At 42.0% G+C, this 25,688-nt stretch overlaps 3 protein-coding genes across 4 annotated transcripts in view; all 3 read left to right on the top strand.

The window, feature by feature from the left end:
• The window catches only part of LOC140363113 (uncharacterized), a 34,765-nt gene extending 21,632 nt beyond the window's left edge, over window positions 1–13,133 (top strand). The window contains exon 6 of the mRNA XM_072449451.1: window positions 13,123–13,133. The gene's annotated coding sequence lies outside the window, so the exon portion shown is untranslated. The remainder of the gene's footprint in view (window positions 1–13,122) is intronic.
• LOC140363109 (myosin-7B-like) lies at window positions 744–20,364 on the top strand. Its single transcript, XM_072449445.1, has 45 exons — window positions 744–826; window positions 1,936–2,038; window positions 2,190–2,293; window positions 2,611–2,754; window positions 3,380–3,536; window positions 3,610–3,637; window positions 3,732–3,825; window positions 4,126–4,218; window positions 4,311–4,374; window positions 4,461–4,559; window positions 4,800–4,903; window positions 5,496–5,634; window positions 5,803–5,921; window positions 6,121–6,270; window positions 6,400–6,570; window positions 6,647–6,826; window positions 7,070–7,202; window positions 7,283–7,359; window positions 7,807–7,894; window positions 8,154–8,271; window positions 8,422–8,545; window positions 8,711–8,847; window positions 9,808–9,978; window positions 10,055–10,139; window positions 10,809–11,051; window positions 11,123–11,299; window positions 11,391–11,536; window positions 11,601–11,691; window positions 11,843–12,000; window positions 12,098–12,329; window positions 12,500–12,626; window positions 13,802–13,920; window positions 14,119–14,315; window positions 14,653–14,836; window positions 14,933–15,098; window positions 15,237–15,361; window positions 15,590–15,705; window positions 15,879–16,065; window positions 16,436–16,645; window positions 16,742–16,867; window positions 18,011–18,181; window positions 18,569–18,673; window positions 18,830–18,925; window positions 19,027–19,173; window positions 19,792–20,364. The coding sequence occupies exons 2-45, from the start codon at window positions 1,936–1,938 to the stop codon at window positions 19,801–19,803; spliced, it is 5,817 nt and encodes a 1,938-aa protein (XP_072305546.1). The 5' UTR covers window positions 744–826; the 3' UTR covers window positions 19,804–20,364.
• Window positions 20,365–21,025: 661 nt separating this feature from the next.
• mrgbp (MRG/MORF4L binding protein) lies at window positions 21,026–24,360 on the top strand. Of its 2 annotated transcripts, XM_072449442.1 has the most exons (6): window positions 21,026–21,243; window positions 21,670–21,791; window positions 21,872–21,953; window positions 22,035–22,094; window positions 23,445–23,804; window positions 23,835–24,360. In XM_072449442.1, exons 1-6 carry the CDS (start codon window positions 21,102–21,104, stop codon window positions 23,963–23,965), a joined length of 897 nt encoding a protein of 298 aa, XP_072305543.1. In that variant the 5' UTR covers window positions 21,026–21,101; the 3' UTR covers window positions 23,966–24,360. The 2 variants fall into 2 exon arrangements, with proteins under 2 accessions (XP_072305543.1, XP_072305542.1); XM_072449441.1 differs by having other exon boundaries at window positions 23,445–24,360.
• The last annotated feature ends 1,328 nt before the right edge of the window (window positions 24,361–25,688 follow it).

Genomic DNA, 25,688 nt, shown 5'->3' with positions numbered 1-25,688 from the left:
GAGAGACATTACAATACATCTCTGACTGAGTAGTAAAATAACAGAGAAGGAGAGATGGGGATGGGTGGGGTGGCTGGTCAGTACTATAAGTGATTGTAAAGTGTTTGAATAACAGGGGGACAAAGGGAGGAGTGACAGAGGGATGGTCGCAGAAAGTAAATCTGTGGTGAGTGACTGAACAGGTTCTTTTTTGCAAATATAGATCATATAAAGAGGAACTGTCTAATAACTGCAGACAGAGCAGACACATGTGACAGTGATGACCCAAGGATGGACAGATTTATGTTGTATGTTGTAAATGTTTCATCACAGATACACAGCCTCAGTGGTATCATGAGGAGATGCATTGTACCAGATTGTAGCTCAAGCTAATTTCCACCTGTCATCCCTAGGCACGCTGATGTTATTAAGTCCCACCGGTGAGGTAATACATGAAGTAAAAGTACTATAATAATAATAATAATAATAATAATAATGATGATGATGATGATGATGATGATGATGATGATGATTATAATTCAAAACTTCATAATAAATCCAATCAAGAGGATCCAGTATTATTAGAGGCACTGTATGTTTCAGTGTCACTGATGGACAGTAAAATGTAGTCAGCCTCCAAAGATAGAGACAAAGCCTTTTACAGATCCCCCTGAACGGACCAATCAGGACACGGCGCTCATGTCACATGACCATCAACATGAGGTTATAAAGATCAGAGAGTAGAGTCCAATCCAGACTTGGATCTGGAAAAACCAACAGAACCAGTCGGACCCAAATACAAACTACATAAATCAGGACTTGACTGGGACAGAACCAGCAGAGCAAGGTGAGTGGAAGGATGTGGTGATGCACACAGACACTAGTGGGGGAGTGTTGTGTCTACACGTTTTCAACTAGATCAGGGAGAGAAGCAGAGAAGTAATTTTTATTTGTAACATTTTCAAAAGTCCAAATGTCTTTTCTTTTCCCATTTCTGCATTTTTTCAGGTAATTTTCCATCACCCACTCTTAAGAATATTTAGTATGAGATAACACGGTGGGTTTAGTTCTTGCTTGACCACACCTTCACAGGTGAACCACTGGAAGTCTGTGTTGGATTTATTTGAAATGTTCAAAGTCTTCCAAAGATTGAAAGTTAAATTTACCCTATGTGTAGTGTGGATCTCTGCTTTCATTTCTGGTTCACCTGTGTTCACCTGGGGCCTGTGGATTAAGTGGTAATAGGTTCACCTGGGTCTGAGCCCATGACAGCACCAGCTCTACACAACTGGTTGGATTTCTCTGATCAAAATAATAACATCAGGAAACTTGTTTCTCCCAGGTCTTGATCCAGAACTAGGACTGGTGTGAGTCCAGAGGCATTTCAGCATTGTGGGTTTAGCTCGAGAGACATATTTTGTCCAGGATTTAGTTTGGCTTAGACGCGGCTGTAGACCAGGTTTATTCCAGGTTTAGAGGGACTTTGGTGCGCTCTCAGCTGCTGTGCACACGGAGTCACATGGAGCTGTTCATCAGAGAGACTAAGACCATTAGACCGATATCTGGACCAGGACTAAAAATACCCCTCAATGGGACAGGCAGAGACCACTAATCCAAAAATGTGCATGACCGATTGTAAAATATATTTTTGTTTCTCAGAAAAGTTCAATAAATAAGTAAAATAAGTGTATTTAAAAATATCTATTTAGGAGCTAATAATTGTGGCAGCAGTGGATGTCTTGTCCAACCTGATCTGTTGTAATTGAAATGTTGAGATCATTTGAGAGAGATCTTGCCTCAAAGATAAATCCTTCACATTAGATGTCCTTTAAACTCTGCAGACATATTCATCTGTATCTTGACAGTGACATGTCTGTTAACCTAACCTGAGTCCTCCCATGTTCTTCTGTCCTTATCTCCTTCGTTACTCCTTTACTTCCTTCCATCACTCTTCAGATGTCGTCGCACTTCCTCGACATGGCAGAGTTTGGGGAATCCGCTCGTTTCCTCAGACTTACAAACCTTGAGCAGTTGGCAGCCAAGGCCCAGGCCTTTGATGGTAAGACCATGTTTAATTGAGACCAGTTTAAATCTGAGTTCAGACCTGGTCTGAGCTTCATTTAGTGTAAATTGATCTCAATTTGTGCACGTCAAGTCAAGTTATACCTTGTTAAGTCCTGGTTTAGACCTGTTTTCTTGGTTCTCTGAAGGAACTAAGAGAGTGTGGATGCCTGATGAGGTGGAAGCCTATGTGGAGGTGGAGGTCAAAGAACTGAACGGAGACAAGAGCACTGTGGAGACCAAGGATGGACGGGTAAATCCTACACTCTCTCAATTGGCCTGAGCCCTACCACCAAAAAAGTTATTAGCCCAACTCTACTAAGCAAACTATGAAGAATCAGTTAAATCCTGCCTCCTAAACCCTCATGGCTACTTGCACCTAAAGTCTAAACCACAGCTAAACTCCTAACAAGGCCACTAGTGTCGAGTTATGTTGATTATTTAATAACTTTGGTTCTTATCTCTCTGTGTTCTTGACCTGATCTGGCCTCTGGTCTTGGTCTGGCCCTCTCTGTGGTCCGGGCCCTGGCTCTGTTCTTGTTTCTGGACCTGATTCTGATCCTGGTTCAGTTCCTGATTGTGAAGGAGGACGACCTAAAGCCAATGAACCCTCCAAAGTTTGACATGCTTGAAGACATGGCCATGTTAACTCACCTCAATGAGCCGTCAGTCCTGTTCAACCTGAGGAGGAGATACGCAATGTGGATGATCTATGTAAGGACGGAGCATGCTCTCATTCACACGCCCTATAACCACTCAGAAACAGTCAAACTCACCTATTCGAGCTACTTATTAGAAGGGACGTAACGATATCCAAATCTCACTGTACAATATCTATTTAGCTATTTTGAAGATGCTAACGGAATTGCTTTTTAAAAGACTTGAGAAGCCTTTGGTACAAATAATTAATGTCCTCTTCCAAAACATAAAATTAAATATTTCATGGTGTCCACTGACATGGAGGAAAGCATCATGGTCTGTGTTGTTCCCTCAGTTTTTTTTGTGTATTTACAAATAGTGCATTTTAAGCATAGAAGCTTGTAATTTGTGATATATTATACACAATATTATTTTGAGACATTTCATGGTACAATATCACACTATTTCGGTTATTTTTACATCCCTATTAATTACTATGTAAAACTATGCAATATGTTTTTTTTTTAAGTAAACCCATGTATTGTCTATAGTATATATCGTATTGTTTACACCAAATCTAAATCAAATCAGTTGTCAATTGTCAAGAAATGTTTCACCAAATACTTTTTCAATGACTGCAAAATACTTCTACTTGATTATTATTTATTATGAGATGTCACTCTTTCTCTGTGTGCTCTAGACATACTCAGGCCTGTTCTGCGTCACCCTGAACCCTTATAAGTGGCTCCCAGTTTACACTCAGCAGGTTATCACGGTTTACAAAGGGCGTCGCCGACAGGAGACTCCGCCCCATATCTACGCTATCGCTGACAATGCCTACACCGACCTGCTGCAGAGTAAGTTTAAAGGTTTCCACTAACCAAGCAACTGTTGTCCCAATTCAATGTTTAAAAATCTCTCTTTTTTCAGATCGCGAGAACCAGTCCATGTTGATCACGTACATCTATTTTTATTGAGTGGTCATTGTATATAAATCCAAAAAAGTGTGAAAAAACCCAGATTATACTCTGTTTCTCACTCTTTTCTCTCAGTGGTGAGTCTGGAGCTGGGAAAACCGTCAACACAAAGAGAGTGATCCAGTACTTTGCCATCATTGCATCCCTAGGAGAGAACATCAAGAAAGGAGTAAAAACATCTGCTTTTCACTGTGGTTAGCTCATTGTAGCAGAGTGGTTAAACAGCACATTACAATAGTGTGTGGATTTGTAATGTTTGTAATTGTAGTAATAAAATAATCTCCCATGAGGCCAAAATACTTTTTTATATATTTATATTACTGTATTCAATGCATTATTGTTATTTATTTATTTAGTTTATTTTTTACCCTTCTAGATATTGATAAATGAGAGAAATTACTTATTCTTAACATACTTAAATAAAAGTTGGTCTGCGCCTTGTCTTAAACTGTGTTCTGGTCTTTCTCAGGGCTCTCTCGAGGACCAAATCATTGAGGCAAACCCTGCCATGGAGGCCTTTGGAAACGCCAAGACCATTCGCAATGACAACTCTTCACGCTTTGTATGATTCACTTTGTACTGAAACATAACACATGTAATTACAAAGAGGGGAATTCACATGATCATTAATCATTATATAATATTTCAATTAAGGGGAAGTTCATCCGGATTCACTTTGGAACAACTGGCAAACTGGCCTCAGCCGACATCAACATCTGTGAGTGTGTTTACTACTGAACGATGTTCATATGTTTTAAACTGTTTTACACTTATGACTCACTGAGTTTGTGTATTTTGTCCCAGATCTTCTGGAGAAATCCAGAGTAGTTTTCCAGCAGCCAGGAGAGAGGAGCTATCATATCTACTACCAGATTCTGTCTAGTCAGAAGCCAGAGCTGCAAGGTAAGCCTGCTCACTCTGCATCAGTGGGTTTCCTATCAGAAAACCTGCCCCACACCTTCACCACTACATTCCAAGGAGGAACCAAAGCAACACAACCCCAAGTGGAATATGTTAAAGCTATTGCTAATACAGTTTTATTGATTGATGATCTTAGATGTTCCGAGGTCGTGTTTTTTTAAAATGTGCTTTTTAAAGAAATTTGACTTGACTTGATTGTTAATACATTTTCATTCTTCACAGATATGCTGCTGGTGACCACAAACCCATATGACTACCACTTCTGTTCTCAGGGAGTAACCACTGTGGAAAGCATAAGCGATGCAGAGGAGCTTAAGCTCACTGATGTAAGAGTCAAGTCTAACTCTACTGAACAAACATAAATGGGAAAGGACTAATAGGACTATAAGCCTTTCAGGTCCACCACCTGCTTTTCCTCATGAATATTGCTTTCCCTGGAATGTTCAACAATATGGCATTATTATTCATTATTATCTCCATAGAGACAAGCATGTGACACTAATAGAGAAATCTACAGGTCAGATCTTTGGATAGGCAAGTTGGCTCACTGTAAGAAATCATGTTTTATTTAGCAGTAAACGCCTGTAATTGAATAAAGAGAAGATACACATATATGAAATGCCACACTGTGGAACATTGTAGGCAACACAAGCACATTTCTATTGAGACAAGCTGACTGCCCCCTCCTGAAAAGTTGGTGCACATTTGAACAAACTATCAAATATTCATGTGCTAATCACCGTTATTCCAAAATGAAAACCCATAACCAGATCAATTATAGTAAATGATCCCACTTCTGTGGTTGTATAGGGCAGAGGCTAAATAACAATAGGTATTTCTGCCCGTATCTCAATACATAATGTGGGATGTTCCCTGAAACAGCCTCAAGTGATAACTAATTCACTTATTGTTTCGCAGCATGCCATGGACATCCTGGGCTTCACAGCGGAAGAGAAGTACAGCTGTTATAAAATAGTTGGGGCCATAATGCACTTCGGAAACATGAAGTTCAAGAAGAAACAGAGAGAGGAGCAGGCCGAGGCCGATGGCACAGAGAGTAAGCAATTTGTAATTTGTGTCTGTTTTGTTACACGTGAATGGAAAAAGCCTTGTGTCTGTGCACTCTGGTGTAGTACTATGTGTGGACAAAGCTGGATACCTTTATATTATGTTAATGTATGTGTGTTCTGTGTATAAAGTATGCTGTACGTATGTCTGTACCCAGGTGTGGACAAAGCAGCATACCTGATGGGCATCAGCTCTGCAGACCTGTTGAAGGGTATGCTGAACCCCAGAGTCAAAGTGGGCAACGAGTATATTGTCAAAGGACAGACAGTGGAGCAGGTAAACACCTATTTACATACCATGTGTAAATAAAGGACACACAGTAAATCAGGCAACAACCACACACCTCCCGTTAAACAAATCTTTGGATAGGCAAGTTGGCTCACAGTAAGAATTAATTATGTGCACAAATAAATAGGTTTGTTTTTGTATTGGTTTAAGGTACAACCCAGTCTTGTGTGTGTTTCTTGTATCTCAGGTGTACTATGCTGTTGCAGCTCTGGCCAAAGCGACCTATGATCGAATGTTTAGGTGGCTTGTGAGTCGCATCAACCTATCTCTGTACACCCCTCTGCCAAGACAATACTACATTGGAGTCCTGGATATCGCTGGCTTTGAGATTTTTGAGGTTCTTTCACAGTATTTTCTGGCCTTGTTTCTTATTCATTTAATGTGGTTTAGAACTAGGTCAGTTCTGGTTAGCTCTGAATGAATGATGTTTTAGTCCTGGTTCTAATCTAGTCTTATTTTGTTTCAGTTTAATAACTTTGAGCAGCTGTGCATTAACTTCACAAACGAGAAGCTGCAGCAGTACTTTAACCACCACATGTTCATTCTGGAGCAAGAGGAGTACAAAACTGAGGGCATCGAATGGACGTTTATAGACTTCGGACTGGACCTGCAGGCCTGCATTGACCTCATCGAGCGGGTACTACTAGAACTACTATAAACATTGTACACTTACATATTTACACTTACACATTCCTCTGTCCTCTGTCCTTCAGCCTATGGGAATCCTGTCCATCATGGAGGAAGAGTGCATGTTTCCAAAGGCCACAGACCAGAGCTTTAAAACAAAACTATACGACAATCATCTGGGAAAGTCTCCAAACTTCCTCCGACCACGACCTGACAAGAAACGCAAATACGAGACGCACTTTGAGGTCAACCACTATGCAGGAGTGGTGAGTCCAAAAAACAGGATTTAAACAGATCTAACAACACTAAATCTTACTCAAACACCAGAACTAACAGGGCCAGAACAGGTGTAGACCAGGAATTAACCAGGTCCATAGAGGAACGTAAGACTGACCTGGTATAACAGTAACAGTGCTCATCCAAGACTGAACCAGAGCTAAAGACTAGAATGATTGACAGGGCACAAACTAGGACTACACTTGGTGTGAACTGGTCTTTGATTATTTTAGGTTCCTTATAATATCACGGGCTGGTTGGATAAGAACCGTGATCCCCTCAACGAGACGGTGGTGACGCTGTTCAAAAAATCCTCCAACAAGCTGATAGCTGGACTGTTTGATGACTACATCAGCTCTGACATGGGTTGGTTTCTCCATGAGATCTTTGTATTCATATCAACTATTCTGAATAAATTAACATGTTTAATGTTTAAATGTGTTCAGCATCAGACCCCAAAGCGGAAACCAGGCACAGGAAGAAAAAGGGGGCTTCGTTCCAGACCGTTTCACAGCTCCATAAAGTCAGTCCATTAAATCACAATATATGCAGTTTTCATATTTTAATTACAAAAATCCAATACGAACGCAGAGCTAATCAATAAGTGAAGTTACCTGCACTAGTCCCATTATGGCACACTATAAAATTACCATCAATAACATAGAATTGCAATTTGTTGTGTCTTGGGGTCAGAATGTCTCCACAGCTACAACTCGAACTCAACTATAATAGAATATACATATATAATATAATATATATATTGCAAGTAGTCGAAACGTGTTGATGTTATTGCAAATATATTTACTCCAAATCAAAATGCCTTCGCCATCCTCCTGGCCTCCTCCTATAAGCACACACAGCCTTGATCGATTGTAGCACTCTACAATCACAATCATTCATACATTACCATATCATTGATCAAATAGACTGCATACTCACAATTCTCCTGATCAGGATTTTAATATTTTAGGAAAACCTGAACAAACTGATGGCCAACCTGCGCAGCACTCAGCCACACTTTGTCCGCTGCATCATTCCTAACGAGTCCAAGAACCCAGGTCAGAGCCGAAACCTTTTATATTCTTACATAGCTCCCAGCATGTGTCCAAACAAAGATAATAGTACAGTCTTATTGCAAAAACATGGTTTCCCTTCATTAAGTACTGAGTCATTAAGTACTGAGTCATGTCATTACAAAATCCAGAACAGGGCCAAGAAAATACCATTAGCTTATAGTTATACATTACTCCTTCTATCAAAATACCAAATTAAATTATATTAGTTCTATGTTTAATTCTCATGCGCTTTCTGCCCCAGGTGTGATGGAACCTTTCCTGGTCCTGCATCAGCTCAGGTGTAATGGAGTTTTAGAGGGAATCCGTATCTGCAGAAAAGGCTTTCCCAACAGGATCCTGTATGCAGAGTTCAAGCAGAGGTGAGACAAAAACTAGACTGGTCTGAACCAGATCAAATTCAGGAGAACATCATCTGGTCTGAAGTGTGAGCCATGCCTAAACTAGGTCTAAATCAAGACTGAAGGTTTGAACCAGGTTAAAAACTCCTGTTTACCTGTCTTTGTCTTCAGGTACCGGATCCTGAACCCGGCTGCGATCCCGGAGGACTCGTTTGTGGATAGTAGGAAGGCTGTGGAGAAACTGCTCACTTCTCTGGACATTGACCACACGCAGTACAAATTTGGACAAACCAAGGTACACTTTATCTTTACACCAGTCCCTCACCTGTCTCTCACCTGTAACTTACCTGTCTAACATGCATCTTCCCTGGTTCTCCTGTCTGTATGTCATCTGCATCCATTTGTCTGATATAACTTTTAATACTGTCTTTGGGTTTTACCTGTATTTTACCTCTGGCAGGTGTTCTTTAAGGCGGGTCTGCTGGGACTGCTCGAGGACATGAGGGACACTCGTCTGTCTCAGATTCTGACCACGGTGCAGGCCATGTGTCGCGGCAAACTCATGAGGATGGAGCGCGACAAGATGTTGCTTTACAGGTGTGTCCCAGTCTGTAGGTGGCGCTCTCAGGCAGGCCAGCCACACTGTGCGACAATGTGCTACACTGTCTTACCCATTGTCCCATTACTTGTCCCATTTTGCCCTACTAAAATGCAGTGTCTGCAGTGTCACTGTTACAGTGAGAAAAAAAATTATGTTTTCCTCTTTGTGAATGATTGAAATACACTTATGGTAGTGTATTTATGTATTACCATATGATAACTATTTAGCAAATAACAACCATCACAACTGATTTGACCTTCAAGCTCTATATTAAAATCAAAATCAGAAAAGTTTTATTGCTATTGTTAGTGAATACCACAGGCTGGTAACTTGCTTTGGTGATTCGGTGCAACATACAACAATGAATAATAGTACAGCAAAATATATCAAATAAGGTATGCATTAACGAAAAACAATTTAAATTTACTATATGTAAGTATGTACACAAAATTTACATTTAAATTTATAGATGTAGTGCAGAAGTGAATGTCTACATAGACACAGTAGTGTCTGTGTTGAATTATGAATTAAAGTAAAAATTTATGTTTTTTTTTTAATTGTTACTCAATTTTGACTAAATATGGCGTTACTGAATTGTTACTTCGTAATACAGCATAGTTTATGGGCTTGACAAGTGGATTAGCAGAGAAAGGCATGGTCTGTCAGGAAAAACAAAAGAGAAAATGTCCCAGAGGACTGAAAAGCATTGTGAACTTCTGCAGAATCAATGGGTGAAGCAATACATGTTATAAATCTTGTGTTTGGGTGTTAGGATAGCCCTCTTCAAACAGTTCACAAAACTCTCTCTCAAACACAGGAGGTGCTCCTGTACTTTACATTAGTTATGAAAATGTTTTGTGAAGTGTTTGGTGCAGATCATACATGACAATTCTACAATGTTAGAAGACATTATTCAGACCTTTTCTGTCATAGTCTGAGCCCTCTGTGTGCTGCAGGGATGCAGTGGTGGTGATCCAGTTCAACCTCCGCGCCTTCTTCTCTGTGCGTACCTGGCCATGGATGATGCTGTTCTATAAACTCCGCCCCTTACTCCGGAGCGCACAAGTGGAGAAAGAACTCGCCACCCTCAACGATGACTTCACTAAACTCAAGGAGGCTTTTGACAAGTAGCCCACCAGAATTTACCCCAGATCTTAGCATGTTTTGGTGGGATTACACCTTCATTTTTAATGTCATATTTAGAACGGAGGGAAAGCGCCGGGAGGCTGAGGAGCGCCAGGTGGTTCTGGTTCAAGAAAAGAATGATCTGTCCCTCCAGTTACAGGCCGTAAGTCTCACACAAGTCACAAGCTCCTTCTCTGCAGTATACTACTGTTAAATTAGTCGGTGTAATCCCTCATTCGTCCAGTAACGAGTGTTACATTGTAGAAAAATATTCAGTTTGCACTGTTTTAAATGTCATACCATGGAAATCCTGATGTTCATCCAACACAACATATATCTATGGCCCATTACAGGGCTGTTAGGGTAACAAAGAAGATTAGTTTAAGATGAAACTTAAAACTGTGCAAACAAACAGATAAACAGGACAGGCTATCATCAGGAGGCTCCGCCCGGTGGGCAGGGCTTAGCCCAAAGTAGGATAAATATTAGAGTTCTCAGATTAGATCCGCAGATTGAAAATGACTCTTGGATGAGAGTTGAAACATCTTGTATTTCAGTGTCCAGATGACTACAACTGAATCTTTTTCTACTACTGATATAAATTCTTATTTATTTACCACTATATTTCTAAGTCCTTAATGTTTAATAGCTAATAATAGTATAATTTCGTTATGGACAGAATGCTTGGACTTTGTGTTAGTTGTCACTGAACAGTGTAGTTGCAAATTGAAAGATCCATAAAATGGCTATAAATCACAGCTAATTTAAGTTATTTTGAAGTGTGGGGAAGTAGTAATACAATCCTGGAGCCCCCTCTCCTCTTTCTCTTCAGGAGCAGGATAATCTTGCAGATGCAGAGGACCGGTGTAATCAGTTGATCCAGTCAAAGATCCATCTGGACCAGCGTCTGAAGGATATGCATGAGCGACTGGAGGATGAGGAGGAAGTCAGTGCCACACTTACAGCTAAGAAACGTGTTCTGGAAGATGAGGTAGTGACGCTGAAGAGAGATGTGGACCAGCTGGAACTGACCCTGTCCAGAGTGGAGCGAGACAGGCATGGGGTAGAGAACAAGGTGAGGAAAACCAGGGGAAAACCAGGTCTGAACCAGGATTAAACTTCAGTCATTCTTGGCCTTGTTTTCAGCTGAAGAACCTGTCTCAGGAGATGTGCACTCTGGATGAGTCAATCCTGGTTCTGGGTCGAGAGAAGTCAGCTCTGCAGGACGCCCATCAGCAGGCTCTCCAGGATCTGCAGACCCAGGAGGAGAAGGTCACGGCTCTGTGCAAAACCAAATCCAGACTGGAACAACAAGTTGACCATGTAAATCCTAATTCAGATGCCAGATTTCTGAGGGGGAAAGGAAAACCACACCTAATGGCGGAATTTTTGGCCTTTCTTTCCTTTTTTACAGGTAGAGAGCAGCCTTGAGCAGGAAAAGAAGGCGCGTGTGGACTTGGAGAAGACACGTCGCAAATTGGAAGGAGACCTGAAACTATCCCAGGAGTCAGTTCGGGACCTGGAGACCCAGAAGGATAATCTGGAAGACCGCCTTAAGAAGTATACTTGTCTAAAATACTTGTTTAAAATTGATAAGACCTGGTTTGACCTTGGTATTTTGCAGGAAGGAGGGGCAGCTAGCCCAGCTTCAGTCCAAACTTGAGGATGAACAGAGCATAATGTCTCAGCTGCAGAAGAAAATCAAAGAGCTTGAGGTGTGTTTGAGATTTGAGTTACACTGGAGTTAGATTCAGTCTAAGTTATGTAAAAGTTATGCGGGCATCTTTTCAGTGACAGTCTGAGAAGTAGTCGTGAGTAGTGAGGCATTTTAGTCAATGACATTTTGAGCCAAACTTTATCTTTCAGACACGTATTGAGGAGCTGGAGGAGGCTCTCGATGCAGAGAGAGCCTGGAGAATGAAGGCGGAGCGGCAGAGGAACGACATTTCACGAGAATTGGAGGAGCTGGGAGAGAAGTTAGAAGAGGCGGGTGGTGCTTCAGCTGCTCAGATCGCTCTCAACAGGTACTCTATAGACCTGTACTCACTCTTGGGTATCTTCAGCTAATTACAACTTGCTACGTACAACCATTATTTATGGTTTACTTTTTTGTGCACACAGGAAGCGAGAGGCGGACTTCCTGAAGATGAGGCGGGAGCTGGAGGAGGCAGGGCTTCACCATGAGACAACTGCAGCCACTCTCCGGAAGAAACACTCGGACACTGTGACCGAGCTGAGCGAGCAGATTGATAACCTCCAGAGATCCAAGCAAAAACTGGAGAAGGAGAAGGTTGAAACCAGGCTCCACGCAGATGACCTGGCCTCTACCGTAGAGTCCCTCACTAGGACCAAGGTAAAGCCAGGGCTTAAACAGTAACCAAACCAGAACTACGTTAGGATGAATCGGTAAAAGCCTGTGGTTGACTAGGCCTGGGTTGAAGTATACAGGTTTCGAGAGATACAAATTGACAACCATCTTGAGAGGTTTCAAAGGACCTTAACAGTTTTTGTGTTTTGTATCAGGGTGCAGCAGAGAAGTTGTGTCGGTCATATGAGGATCAATTGACAGAGAGCCGGAATCGAGTGGAGAACCTCCAGAGGCAACTCACAGAAGCATCTACATCAAAGGCCCGTGCCCTCACCGAGACAGGTATAACTTGATTTAGACCTGGCTTTGACAGAGTTGAATCCTTTTTGGTTATTAGCTGGTATAAACAGCATGTAGATTGGCAGGTCTGTGTCAAAGCTGATTTTGCCTTGTTTTACTTCAGTCTTACCTATAGAATAGTAGAAAAAGCTTCAGTTGTAGTCATCTGGACTCAGTTAGAAAAAATAGACGTTTCGACTCTCATCCAAGAGTCATTGTCAATAAAAGAATTAGGGTCGAGAACTCCCATATTTATACTATTCTGTGGTAAAAACTGGTTCATCCTAAGGACAAGTTGCCGACTCAAAAACAGAGGAATGTAGTTTATTCTATCCAATGCAGTGAAGAAAGGTGAGACTAAACAGCCTCTACACAAGAGGCTCTATCAACACAGAAGAAATACTAGTTCAGGACCTCAGAGTGCCGTGCATCTCCATCTTGAAGCCTCTAATCACTCGTTTGAAGACGGTGAGGTGAAGGTTTTAAGCAGGGAGAAAAGATGGTTTGAAAAAGGAGTGAAGGAAGCTATTTTTGTTAAAAAAAGAAAAACCTTCTTTAAACAGAAACGGAGGTCTAAGGTTCAATCTTCCTGTAGTCTACAATGGGATCCTGAACCCCTGGAGAGGTAGAGGACCAGTACCAGGACATTTAGATGCTAATCAGGTCCTCAGGGTGGGTGAGCCAGGGTCTCACAAAGACAAAGGGGAGACTAAGCCCATTAAAGGGTTGAATAGGCTCGGTAGATACCAAGAGGGTAAGTTTCTGTTGAAACAAACAACTCTTTCCTCTTCAGGAAGGCTCCTCCCAATGGGCTGGACTTACCACAGAATAGTATAAATATCGGAGTTCTCGACCTAAATTCTTTTATTGACAATGACTCTTGGATGAAAGTCGAAACGTCTATTTTTTCTAACTGAGTCCAGATGACTACAACTGAAGCTTTTTCTACTTTGGAACACGCCTGGACGAATGAGGGATTACACTGACATATTACCTATAGAATGTAACAAAGCATGCTGCCCAGTGTTCGGCGCAGCACATGTATGACAGGCTTCATGTGCAGCCGGCCGCAGTGTTGTGAGTTCGATTCCCTGAATGTCCTCCCTCCGCTCTCATCCATTCTAATCTTTCCTGTCCAAAAAAAAAAGAATGTATCAAAGCATTGTGTGTTGTTGCAGCGGAGTACAGCCGTCGACTGGAGGAACGGGACGCTCTGATTGGTCAGCTGCAACGTTCAAAGGCGGGGCTTACTCAGAACTCTGAGGATTTAAAGAGACAATTGGAGGAGGAGAGCAAGGTAAATGTTGGACTTGTCTGGGTCTGGATCAAGTGCAGAGGTTATGATGGGTGTGTGCCTGTTGTACAGTTTATAGATTTCAGATTGTAGAATGTGCTGACAATCTCTCAGAACGGAAGAAGAGAAATCAGCAATCGTTTATTGAATATATTGTATTTCGTTACAGAGTATACCAAAAGATTCTATTTGTTATCTTAGGCTCGTGTGGCTCTAGCCCATGCAGTCCAGTCCTTGCGCCATGACGGCAGCCTCCTCCGGGAGCAGTTAGAGGAGGAGCAGGAGGCTCGGACTGAACTGCAGAGGGCAATGTCTAAGGCCAACAACCAGGTGGCGCAGTGGAGAACCAAGTATGAGACTGACGCAGTGCTGAGGATCGAGGAGCTGGAAGAGGCCAAGTAAGAACTGCATCACATGCAGCATATCTAAGACCTGGTACACAAGGATTATTATGAGAGAGGACACAGAGTATGCACCCTAAAGGTTCACATTAATCTGCACTCCTAACTGTTTCACTCAAGTGACCAATAATCCTTATACTAGGGACGGTGGGCTCTTTAACCTCATTTGAATGGCTTACATTGCTGTTACACATTGCAAGTTGTGTTCAACAGGCAAAGGCTTCAACTGTCACATGTTTTATAGTTGGCAGAACCCACTAAACAACCACAGTCTGTCTGACCAGCCCAGTCGGACTATAATGGGTCTGGCGTTTCTCTTCCCTGTTTGTTTCAGGAAAAAACTGTTAGTGAAGTTGCAGTCTCTGGAGGAAGCAGTGGAGGCGTCCCAGGCCAAGTGCTGTTCTCTGGATAAAACCAAATTCCGACTGCAGACCGAGATTGAGGACCTAGTGGTGGAACTAGAGAGATCTAATGCTAATGCTTTAGCCCTAGACAAAAAGAGCAGGAACTTTGACATGGTATGGACCACATTCTGTCCATTAAAATCCAAAGCACAATTTCTCAGCATAGCTTTTACTGGTTAGTTATGTTATTGCTGGTCTTTTTGTGAACAGTTACTAACAGAGGCAAAGCAACGTTTTGAAGAGAGCCAGGGTGAGCTAGAGATCTCGCAGAAGGAGTCACGCAGTCTCAGCACTGAACTATTCAAACTGAAGAACTGCTACGAAGAGGCTCTAGAACAACTTGAGACAGTCAATCGCGACAACAAGAACCTGCAAGGTAATGCCATGTACTACTTCTGAAACTGGGTTGAGATTTACTATAAATGCAAAGTATACTACACTGACACAGAAAAAGGAACAGGATAAGGACTTATATCTGCAATGTGACTGACTCTGTGCTCTCTAATTGGTCTAGATGAGATTATGGACCTCACAGACCATCTGGGCCATGAAGGGAAGACCATTCTGGAGCTTGAGAGGATGAAGAAGGTTCTGGACGTGGAGAAGAGCGACATCAAGGCGGCACTGGAGGATGTAGAGGTATCATGATATTTAGTGCAAAAGTGCAAGGAGGCACGCGTTGTTAGAAGTATAGTAAAGTCATGCGTACAATATATCGCAAGCAAATACAGTGTTTGTTACTGTACCTTATATTCTGATATGCTATAGGGAATACTAGGATAATTACATTTATGTAAAAAATACAAATGGAGAGCAGAATGTTTTACTGCTGTAATGACACTTTTGTTCATGTGATTGTATTATTAGGGAACACTGGAGCATGAGGAAACAAAGACAATCAGAGTTCAGGTGGAGCTGCAGCAAGTGAGGTCTGAGATCGAGCGCAAGATTTCAGAGAAGGATGAAGAGATTGACAACCTGCGGTACTACCTCCGAACGTTTAAAGACCTTTCCAGCAGCAATGCTTGAATATCAGTTTTGCATGCGGCTTGGACCACAAATAGACATTTTAACCCTAACGGGAACATCGGATGCATACAGACAGTAGTATTAATTAATTTTAATCCAAAATGCAATACTTGCGTTAATCCACCAGGAGGAACCAGCAGCACGCTTTGGAGACGCTGCAATCTAGTCTGGAAGCTGAGTGCCGCAGTCGGAGTGAGGCACAAAGACAGAAGAAGAAAATGGAGTCAGAGCTCAATGAGATGGAGATTCAACTGAGTCACTCCCATCGGCAGGCGGCCGAGAGTCAGAGGGTCATCAGAGTGCTGCAGACCCAGGTAACTTCACCCACCCATCACTCTGTCTATTTGTTTATTTAAATGGATCCCATTAGCTGAAAGCATTGCAATCAGCAAGTCTTCCTGGGTCTGTCTACTCATCCATACTCTGCCCACTATGCCCCGCCTACTAAAACCGCCCCCTCTTATGACTCACCTCAGGTTCAGACAGACCGTTAAAAAGCAGAGGCCCTTTTTGAAACCAATTCCCCGCTTGATTTTTTTTTTCTTAACTTACACTTCTTATACATCCTTCTTTATTTTTGCGTGTTTTTTTGTACGATCTCAGCCTTTATTGGTATTGTATACTGTATGTGAGACTATTATAGTATATAGTCTGACCTGTGGCTTTGTCTCTGTCCTGTATCAGGTGAAGGAGCAACAGCTTGACCTGGAGGAGAAGCTACAGGCGTCGAACCAGCTGAAAGAACAGATTGCTCTACTGGAGCGCCGCTGTTCCCTGATGGGGGCAGAGAAGGATGAACTGAAGGAGGTGCTGGACCTGACAGATCGATCCCGAAGGAGTGCTGAGCATGAACTGGTGGAGGTGTCCGAAAGAGTCAACGTGCTGAGCACTCAGGTACTGCAAGGAAATTAACTGATTCATAAGGATCTAGTCTGATTCGGACCGATTTGTACCAATTTGATCTTGTTAAATCTGGTTCTTCTTATTTAGAACACAGGTCTGGTGAACCACAAGAGAAAGCTTGAGACTGATCTATCTCAGCTCTGTGGAGAAGTGGACAAGGCTTTAACTGAGTCCAGGAATGCAGATGAAAAAGCCAAAAAGGCCATCACTGATGTAAGTCTGATCCAAACTGTCCAGTGAACTACAGTTGAACTAGTACTCAGTGCCGCTGCTCCCATTATGCACATAACGCACATAATTCGTCGCTGTTGCCTTATATGGAGTTGTCCTTGAGTTTGTCTGCAGTTCTCAAGCTTCTTATCAAAGGGTGCATCCTAGAGGAACAATGGGATATGTGTGTCCGCGTTTGCGTGTAAGGACTAAACCCTTCATAGTTTCAGCGTATATCAAAGTACAGTTTAATACAATTTAGTAAAGTTAATATATTTGGTATTCCCTTCATTCCCCCTTTTGATCTCTCTTAAGAGATCACCACTTAAGGCGTAAGCTCAATGGGCTGATAAGAGAGATGTCCTGTTTTCTGCTGGGTAATATTTGTTTGATGTCCAATGTTTTCAGATGCTTCCCACAGAAGAATGCCTATTACTAAACCTTATTAAAATGATTACTGCATAAACCAACCTCCTCCCTTCAGCAGCTACACAAGCCACAGTTTAAACGGATGCAGACGGATCAGGGGAACAGCTGGGAACAGATTTGATCCCCATACATATATTACCACAAGAAACAAAATTTGGCCTCATCTTCAATTAGAAACCATGAAAAAGAGGGAATGAATGAAACAAGATGTGCGATGTGTTGAGCTGACACCACGGCGTGTGCAAAGCCAAAGTGGTTCAACTTCTTATAAATGTCTAAATTATGTTTTCATAAATGCAACAGAAAGTGTCAATAGTTTGCAGCCTGTAGCGTTAGAGCCTCGCTCTTTTCTGCAGAGGAGCAGGAGAAGGGCTTCGGGTGACTCTGGAGCAGGGGCGGAGTTGTTAATGATATCGGATCACAAATGCACCCAAATACAGAAAATATAATTATTTTAGTTGAAACCCTCTTAGATGAGGGCCCTCATATCCTACATGCAATAAAAAAACAACCCTAACCCATAAACAATATAATAAATAGTCAACTTAAGGTTGTATTACGGACATAAAACCTCTATGTTTTGAATGGGGGCACCATTGAGCATTTCTGCTTAGGGCAACCTAAGCAGAAATGCAGTGGGCCTGCTACTACCGTATTCTCTTCCCTGCAGACATGCTGATGGTTCCAGTAAATACTGTTTGAATGCCTCTCTTGTAGGCAGCACTGATGGCCGAGGAGCTGAAGAAGGAACAGGACAGCAGTGTTTATCTGGGGCGAGTGAAGAAGAACATGGAGGTGACGGTGAAAGAGTTGCAGATCAAAGTAGACGAGACAGAACAGATGGCTCTCAAGGGAGGCAAGAAACAACTGCTCAAGCTGGAGAACCGGGTAAGAACTTGGTCTAAAGCAAGTCTTCTTAAGTTTTCACATTAACCTAAAATGTGCACAGTGAACAACAAGCTAGGTCCTCTTTATCAGGATCCAGGCTCAAGTCAGCTCACTTCACTCCATAACCTTTATGGATCAAATGTAAACAATAGTATAGTATAGTATAGTATAGTATAGTATAGTATAGTATAGTATAGTATAGTATAGTATAGTATAGTATAGTATAGTATAGTATAGTATAGTATGAATGTATATTTTATGTAGACCTAAAAAACAAACAGTGGAGATTCCTGCTGTACTCAGTAGTCTTTACTGAGTACTTGTACCCAATGGGATGGACATGGTGTTGCACTGGTTCGGGTTCTGACCCAGCTCACTACTCTGCAGGTGCGGGAGCTGCAAACAGAACTGATGGTGGAACAGAAGAAGAGTGAGGAGTACCACAAAGGAGTGAGACGCTACGAGAAGCGACTGAAGGAGCTCACCTCTCAGGTAGAGAAAACACATAAATAATATTACTTGTACTACTACTATGACTACTAAACATTAGCAACAATGCAACAGCTTGACAATTGTATTGCTTGACAATTGGGAAAAGACAGGCAGATAAGGAGGGGACCGGGGCTATAATAAATATGTGTTTTCTAGTCTGAAGAAGACAGGAAGTCCCTGCTGAGGATGCAGGAGCTCGTGGACAAACTTCAGACTAAAGTGAAGAGCTTCAAGAGACAGGCCGAGAATGCTGTCAGTACTGCACAATTACAACGACTATTCAACTATTTGCCTATGTACTTTACTGTATACTACCACATACTGAGTTCTCCTGTCCCTGTTGTGTCCATCAGGAGGAGCATGTGAGCTCCAATAGTGTTCGCTACAGAAAAATCCAGCACGAATTAGACGACGCTGAAGAGCGCGCAGACATTGCAGAAACCACTGTGAACAAACTGCGAATCAGAACTCGTGAGCAGATGGTCAAAGTTACAGCACAGGTACACAAAACAATTCTACTGTAGTACACAACAGACCTGCTATACTTCTATAGAAGATCATTTGTTTCATCAGATTTGGAATTTTAAATGCTGGTTAATGTCTTAACTCTTTTTCAACCCTGAAATAATATTATTATTATTATTCATAATTTATTTTTCATTGTGAATTTCATCCACAGAATTTGCGGTATACATTTCAATTTATATTCAATGCATAGCTTTTCAAGTCTTATCAAGGATGTGAAATCCTTTTTATACATTTCCTGTTACTTGGTTGAAACTGCTAATGGTAGGATTAAAAAGTGGTGGAAATTCTTTATCTGCAGTTCTTTATCTCTGAATGTATTTAGACCGTTGAATTTGAAGGCTTGAAAATATATGCAATGACTATTTAAAGGTGAATATAACAGTTTTAAAAACTCATTCAAACATTCAAACATGCTTTTTCAGGATTAAAAAAGTATATTTCATTAGGACTAGTGATGCTTATCACCATCCAACTGCTTCAGAACAATACTATTATCAAGCAACACTATTATATTGGTTTGGATCTGGCCTAGTCCTGGTTCAGTTAACGTTTAGGATTCAAGATTATAATTTTGTTTCTTATCTCCTCAGATCGTGGAGTGAAGATAAACTGTCACTCTGGATTTTGAAGATTTTGGATCTTTGAGTTTTGTTTGTTTCTATTCAGAGTCTGTTTCTGTTTGTGATTCAAGGTCAAATGTTCTTAAAATATTGGCAAAATCATTCTTTTATGAACACATCCAACTATTTGATCACAGTTTGTGGCATTTTGCAGTGCATTTGTATTTCAGTTTGGCTTTGAAAGGGTTCTTCTGGAGCATGAACTTCTTATTTTAGTTTAGCCTATAGGATTTACCTTTTTTTGAAGATAACTGTGAGGTCCCACCAACTTCTTACTAACAAACTTTACCAGAATCTATAAGGGGACTTCATGCAAATATTTAAAAGGAATTGCACTGAAGATACAATTCTGGAACTAATGTCATCAATTTGCAGTGTGTAGATGTGTGCACGTTGGTTTGTTGTGGAAAATATTTTTTTTGTGAAACAATATTTAAAACTGTCTCAGGAAAGACACAGTGTGTTTTTCTTTTGATTTTGTAATAAGTATCTGTTTGGAATGTGTAAAACAACCGTGACAACAATAAATAACTTGCAGTCTGAGTTCAGTCTTTTGTTCAACTAAACTTAAAACATTAAGGATTAAGATAAATGGGCAGAGGTGGTGGCAATAGAGTAAGCTTTCCCATAAAAACCTCCCATAACAGAAATATATGGAATATTGATGTCACTTAATAAATATATATATATATATATATATATATATATATATATATATATATATATATATATATATATATATATATATATAAAAACATGTGTCACTTACAACACTATTACCCTTCACGTGAAACAAATACTGACACAAAGTTCAAACTCAGTACAACATTTTTTTAGCTTTAGACATTGTGCCATCACTCCACCCCAAATGTGTGATCTTCTCAGTTGAAAGCGCTTAAAGCCCTAAGATTAATATAACAAGCTTGTGGAACCAATCCAGTTAACAAATAATGGTAATATTTGTGCGTCATAAGTTTGGGATTTCTTTCAAAAACTGTAAATCTCCCATAAATTAATATACTGCCCTCCATCTGAATTTGTGTAGTGGGTGTATTTGATTTAAATGAGATCAAATAATGGTCACTTAATCTTTTGTAAGTTGAAATCACATCACTGACAACAAGAACACCTTTAACAGGATTTTCACTATATCCACGAGCAGCAATACCATGTCCTAACAGCAGATGGGGCTGAGCGAGCGAGTGAGCGGCGACAGAGACCCGGGGCCACACCGAGCTGTGTTCACTCGGCAGCGGCTCTGAACAGCCCCGGAGAGCGGCATGGGAGAGGCCGAGCTGACGCTGAACCAGGCCGAGGAGAAGCCCCCAGAGCCTGGCCTGGTTCCCGCAGAGGAGCCGGTCATCTGGAGCCATGAAGTGGAAGTGTGTCTCTTCCACGCAATGATCGGACACAAGCCCGTGGGTCAGTGTAGTGTGCCCAGACAGAATAATGTGCACTGTTAGCATTAGCACCATCTACAATTATGGTACTGTTAGCATGCTCATTTACTCCTAAAACACAAACGCAATAAACAACACAGAGCGTATATCTACTAAACCATCATAACAAGCCACACTGGTAACGTTGTATACATTGTAGATTAAAGGTTTATGTACAAGTCGTGGCTGCATTTTGAACTTTTTGTTGGGTTAGCACTTGTTAGCTTTGTAGCTAACGGCTAAAAACAACAAGGCTGCTGCAACTGATCTAACTTTACTATTTTAATTATTCCACGAGTTTATAATTCTTCAAAAACCTAAACAAAAATATGGTGTCCCCGTTGTTTCTCACTTATTCCAGTTATTTTTTAGATATGACCTTGGTATAAACTGTTCTGTTATGTTTCAGGAGTAAATCGTCACTTCCACATGATGTGCATTAGAGACAAGTTCAGTCAGAACATCGGACGCCAGGTTTCCTCTGACCTCATCTGGGAACATTTAGGCACGATGTACGACATGCAGGCCCTGGTATGTTAAGTAAACTCTGCTGTGGATAGTCTGTTTAGTTTTTACCTGGTTAGGTTCAAAGCAGGTTTTGTTTATTGCAGCATGAGTCTGAGATATTGCCATTTCCAAACTCGGAGAAGAGCTTCTCGTTGCCTGATGACATTGTCCAGGAAGTAAGAGAAGGTACCTACTGCACATACAGAGTACATTATTACACATTTTATTTAAAGTATAAATGTAACAAATGGTTGATTATTCGTTCAGGTCGCAATGAAGAGGAGCTGGAGGAGCTAAGAGTGGAGCCACCAGCAATTGCAGAGGAAGGTAAGATGACGGATAGAGACAGTTTGTCACACATGTATTTAAATTGTTCCAAAATATATCCAAATAAGCCTGTTTCCCACCCAAACTCCTGTTGATGCTTGGCTGGAAGTCACAGTGTATTTTAGTGGCCTCTGGGCGCTAAGCAGTACTACGGGAAGCTGGGTTCTTCTTCAACACCAGTGCAGCCTGTGGCCATGTTCATGCTCCGCTCTTTAACATGTGGTTTTACAATCTGAGTGGAGCTTGTTTTACTGGTCTGAGCATGCACTCTGAGGACAACGCAGCCTCAAACCACACTGAATAAACCTGTGGGAATCTTGGACGGTCGCAGGTTGTGCTGAACTGAGCATGTGCAGAGGAGAAGCGAAGCAACAGCTGTGCCAAGTGTCAACAAGTTAATTCAAAAATATTTTTTATAGTATTTGCTAAGGTTTTGTTTATGTTTCTAATTATTAGACGTAAGTCAGAAATACGGGCAGTATTCTAATAATAGAGCGCTAATTAATTGATGGGGAAACTATTCAATCCATCCAGCAATAAAATCGAGTAAGATAATTTTGCTGAGTAGGATAGGCGGGCTCCCTTCACCCGGGAAACGGGTTTGAGACTGACATTTGAGTGACCTTTTTTTTCACTTCAGCTAAATGCAAATGTTATCCATAAATATTGAACACCCCAAGTCTCTGTGCCCAACCATAAAAGTTACCTCATGTACTGGTTTGAGAGAGAGGATATAACATGTATTATTAATATTAATATTCTAATGTTATTTATGCATCCATGAGAGATGAGGTGATGAGAGAGTAACTTCTGTCAAAGAGGGTTCACACCTAGGTAATCCCCTTAAATCATTCACTATGTGCGCCAAACAACTGAATTCAATTCAATTCAATTTATTTTTGTAACGCCCAAAATCACAACAACAGTTGCCTCTGAGGGCAACAGAGTCAGATTGAAAAATGTGTTGCCGAAGTATCAATGGGAATAGAATAGGAATTTCAGTCGGAGTCATTCAGTGTCAATATCAACCTGACCTTCATCCGCTTCAAGTGTCCATAGTGTTTTTGATGACTTACCAAAATAAAAACAATGTTTTTATTTTCTTATGTGGGTGTACTAGTGTGAAGTGTTTTATCCTACACGGGGCACTGCCATACATAAAAACAAGTACAGCTTGTAATGAAGAAAATAATATCAAAATAAATTATTTTACACATCCACAGCACTGTTTTACAACTAAGCAGTATTGGAGCGAAAGTGCAAATATTGCCCAACCTTTGTTATGGTGGTGACACTTTGGTGCTTTTTGCTTGTTTACAACAGTTCATTGACAATACTGTTGTCTTGCAGGCAGTAACTCGTCCGTGAAGTCAGATCGATCGAAGGATAGAGACAAACCCACAGAGTCTAACTCCAAAGACGACAAGAAGAAGAGGGTTACCCCGACACCTGGCCCCCCAGCGGCCAAAGGTCGTGCACCCACTCCCCCTGCCCCTAAAGGTGGAGCACCGCCACCTCCCGCCAGTAAAGGTGGAGCACCGCCACCTCCCGCCAGTAAAGGCGGGGCACCACCACCTCCCGCCGCTAAAGGCGGAGCGCCGACACCCCCCACCGCTAAAGGCGGAGCGCCGACACCCCCCGCCGCTAAAGGCGGAGCGCCCACACCGCCTGCCACTAAAGGTGGAGTGCCCACACCGCCCGCCACTAAAAGTGGGACGCCCACACCCCCCGCCACTAAAGGCGGGGCACCTACGCCCTCAGCAACTAAAGGAGGGGCTCCTGGATCTACCTCAACAAAGACAGGAAACACTGGAGCTTCTTCAGGTAAAGGAGGATCGTCGGGACCCACACCGGCCAAAAGGAGGCGCTAGATTCGCCAGTAAGAAAAACAGACTTGATGGGACTAGTGAATAGAAAAATCTGTAATTGACAACAATGGTTTTCTTGATCCACTATGTACATTTGTTGGTACAAATGGACCTTTTTTTCTTAAACCAGCAATCTCATAGAACAATAAATGAGCTAGTGGGTGCGAAATGTTTCGCTTAATTTTTTTTACTGGCGAAATGGCTTGTTTGATTTTTGATCAAATTTGTTGCTCTGATTTTGGACAATGTGAGAAATGTTAAGGTTTATACTAAGGTCAATACTATTTATTATATGGTTTTTTTCTTCTGCAATTTTCACAAGCCTACTAATTTGAGTTTTTCATGTTTTTTGTATTTGTGTATTTGTTTTTAAATAAAAGTCTGCCGTAGTCTTCAAACCAATAGGAGCAGTCTTTCATTTGATGCACAAAGGGGCATCCATTGTCTTTCGCTTATCCGGGGCCGGATCACGGGGACAGCAGTCTATGCAGGAACTCATAGACTTCCCTCAACCAGACACTTCCTCCAGCTGCTCCGGGGATCCCGAGGCGTTCCCAGGCCAGCCGAGAGACAGAGTCCCTCCAGTGTGTCCTGGGTCTTCCCTGGGGCCTCTTCCTGGTGGGACATGCCCAAAACACCTCCCCAGGGAGGCTCCGGAACAGATGCTCGAGCAACCTCAGCTGGCTCCTCTCGACGTGGAGGAGCAGCAGCTCTACTCCGAGCTCCCGTGTGACTGAGCTCCTCACCCTATTTTTAAAAGCGTGCCCACCAGCCACCCTGTGGAGGAAACCTCTTTCGACTGTATCTGTGATCTCGTCCTTTCGGTCATAAGCCAAAACTCATGACAACAGTCTGATACAGCGGTTGCATCACTGTAGATGTTGCACTGATCAATCTCACACTCCATCCTTCCCATCTTGTTCACGAGGACCATGGCCTCGGATGTGGAGGAGCTGTTTCTCATCCCAGCTGCTTCATACTCTGCTGCAAACCGTCTCAGTGCATGTTGGAAGTCTGGGTTTGATGGAGCCATCAGGACAACATCATCCGTAAACAGCAGGCATCCTGTGGTCCCCAAACCGGACTCCCTTCTCCTTGGCGGAGTCCAGCATGCACTGGGAACAGATCTGACTTACTGCCGGCGACGTAAGCACAGCTCTGAGCAAAGGGCCTCAGACCCCATACTCCGGGAGCACCCCCAAAGGACACCATGAGGTACACGTTTTAAAGCCTTCTCCAGATCCACAAAGCACACGTGGACTGGTTGGGCAAACTCCCATGAACCCTCATTCACGCTCACAGGGGTAAAATAATTTGAATGATGCTAAGAGTTTAGCATTCAATTTTTGGAACACCCGCCATGTATTCCAAAGTCCTAACTTTGGAGGAACTGACTCCGGAGACAAGGAAAGGCACCGTACAATTGTGAAACAGCCCAAGCCCATAACCAGCTCCAAATCAGGATGATTCTCTATGGTGACAGGCTCAGAGCCAGGTGCTTACTGGGACCTTGACCTCAGCCCTGGACCTTAGCATTAGCATGACAAGCCCCTCACACAGGGATGAATAGAGCCCCACACACGCTAACCATGCTAATGACACACTAATGTCATGCTAATTTCACGCTAATGACATGCTAATACCTCTCTGAAGACTTCATTTGGAGCAGACCCGGGTCTGTTTACATTCAGAACCTAACTTCTACACTCCAGTAAAATATCTAAGC

This window comes from Eucyclogobius newberryi, unplaced genomic scaffold, assembly GCF_026437365.1.
Source record: "Eucyclogobius newberryi isolate DKJ021-1_F unplaced genomic scaffold, fEucNew1.0.hap1 SCAF_17, whole genome shotgun sequence".
In the NCBI taxonomy this organism is placed as follows: domain Eukaryota; kingdom Metazoa; phylum Chordata; class Actinopteri; order Gobiiformes; family Gobiidae; genus Eucyclogobius; species Eucyclogobius newberryi.
Note: the sequence above shows the minus strand (reverse complement) of the source record. Positions and strands in the feature narration are given on the sequence as shown.

Excerpts from the sequence above, each read along its gene's own strand:
- mrgbp (XM_072449441.1), top strand. The coding sequence starts at position 21,102 with ATGGGAGAGGCCGAGCTGACGCTGAACCAGGCCGAGGAGAAGCCCCCA. Across the intron at positions 21,244-21,669 it reads GATCGGACACAAGCCCGTGG|GAGTAAATCGTCACTTCCAC; the intron begins GTCAGTGTAGTG and ends GTTATGTTTCAG. Across the intron at positions 21,954-22,034 it reads TGTCCAGGAAGTAAGAGAAG|GTCGCAATGAAGAGGAGCTG; the intron begins GTACCTACTGCA and ends TTATTCGTTCAG.
- LOC140363109 (XM_072449445.1), top strand. The coding sequence starts at position 1,936 with ATGTCGTCGCACTTCCTCGACATGGCAGAGTTTGGGGAATCCGCTCGT. Across the intron at positions 7,203-7,282 it reads CTACATCAGCTCTGACATGG|CATCAGACCCCAAAGCGGAA; the intron begins GTTGGTTTCTCC and ends AAATGTGTTCAG. Across the intron at positions 12,627-13,801 it reads CCGTGCCCTCACCGAGACAG|CGGAGTACAGCCGTCGACTG; the intron begins GTATAACTTGAT and ends GTGTTGTTGCAG.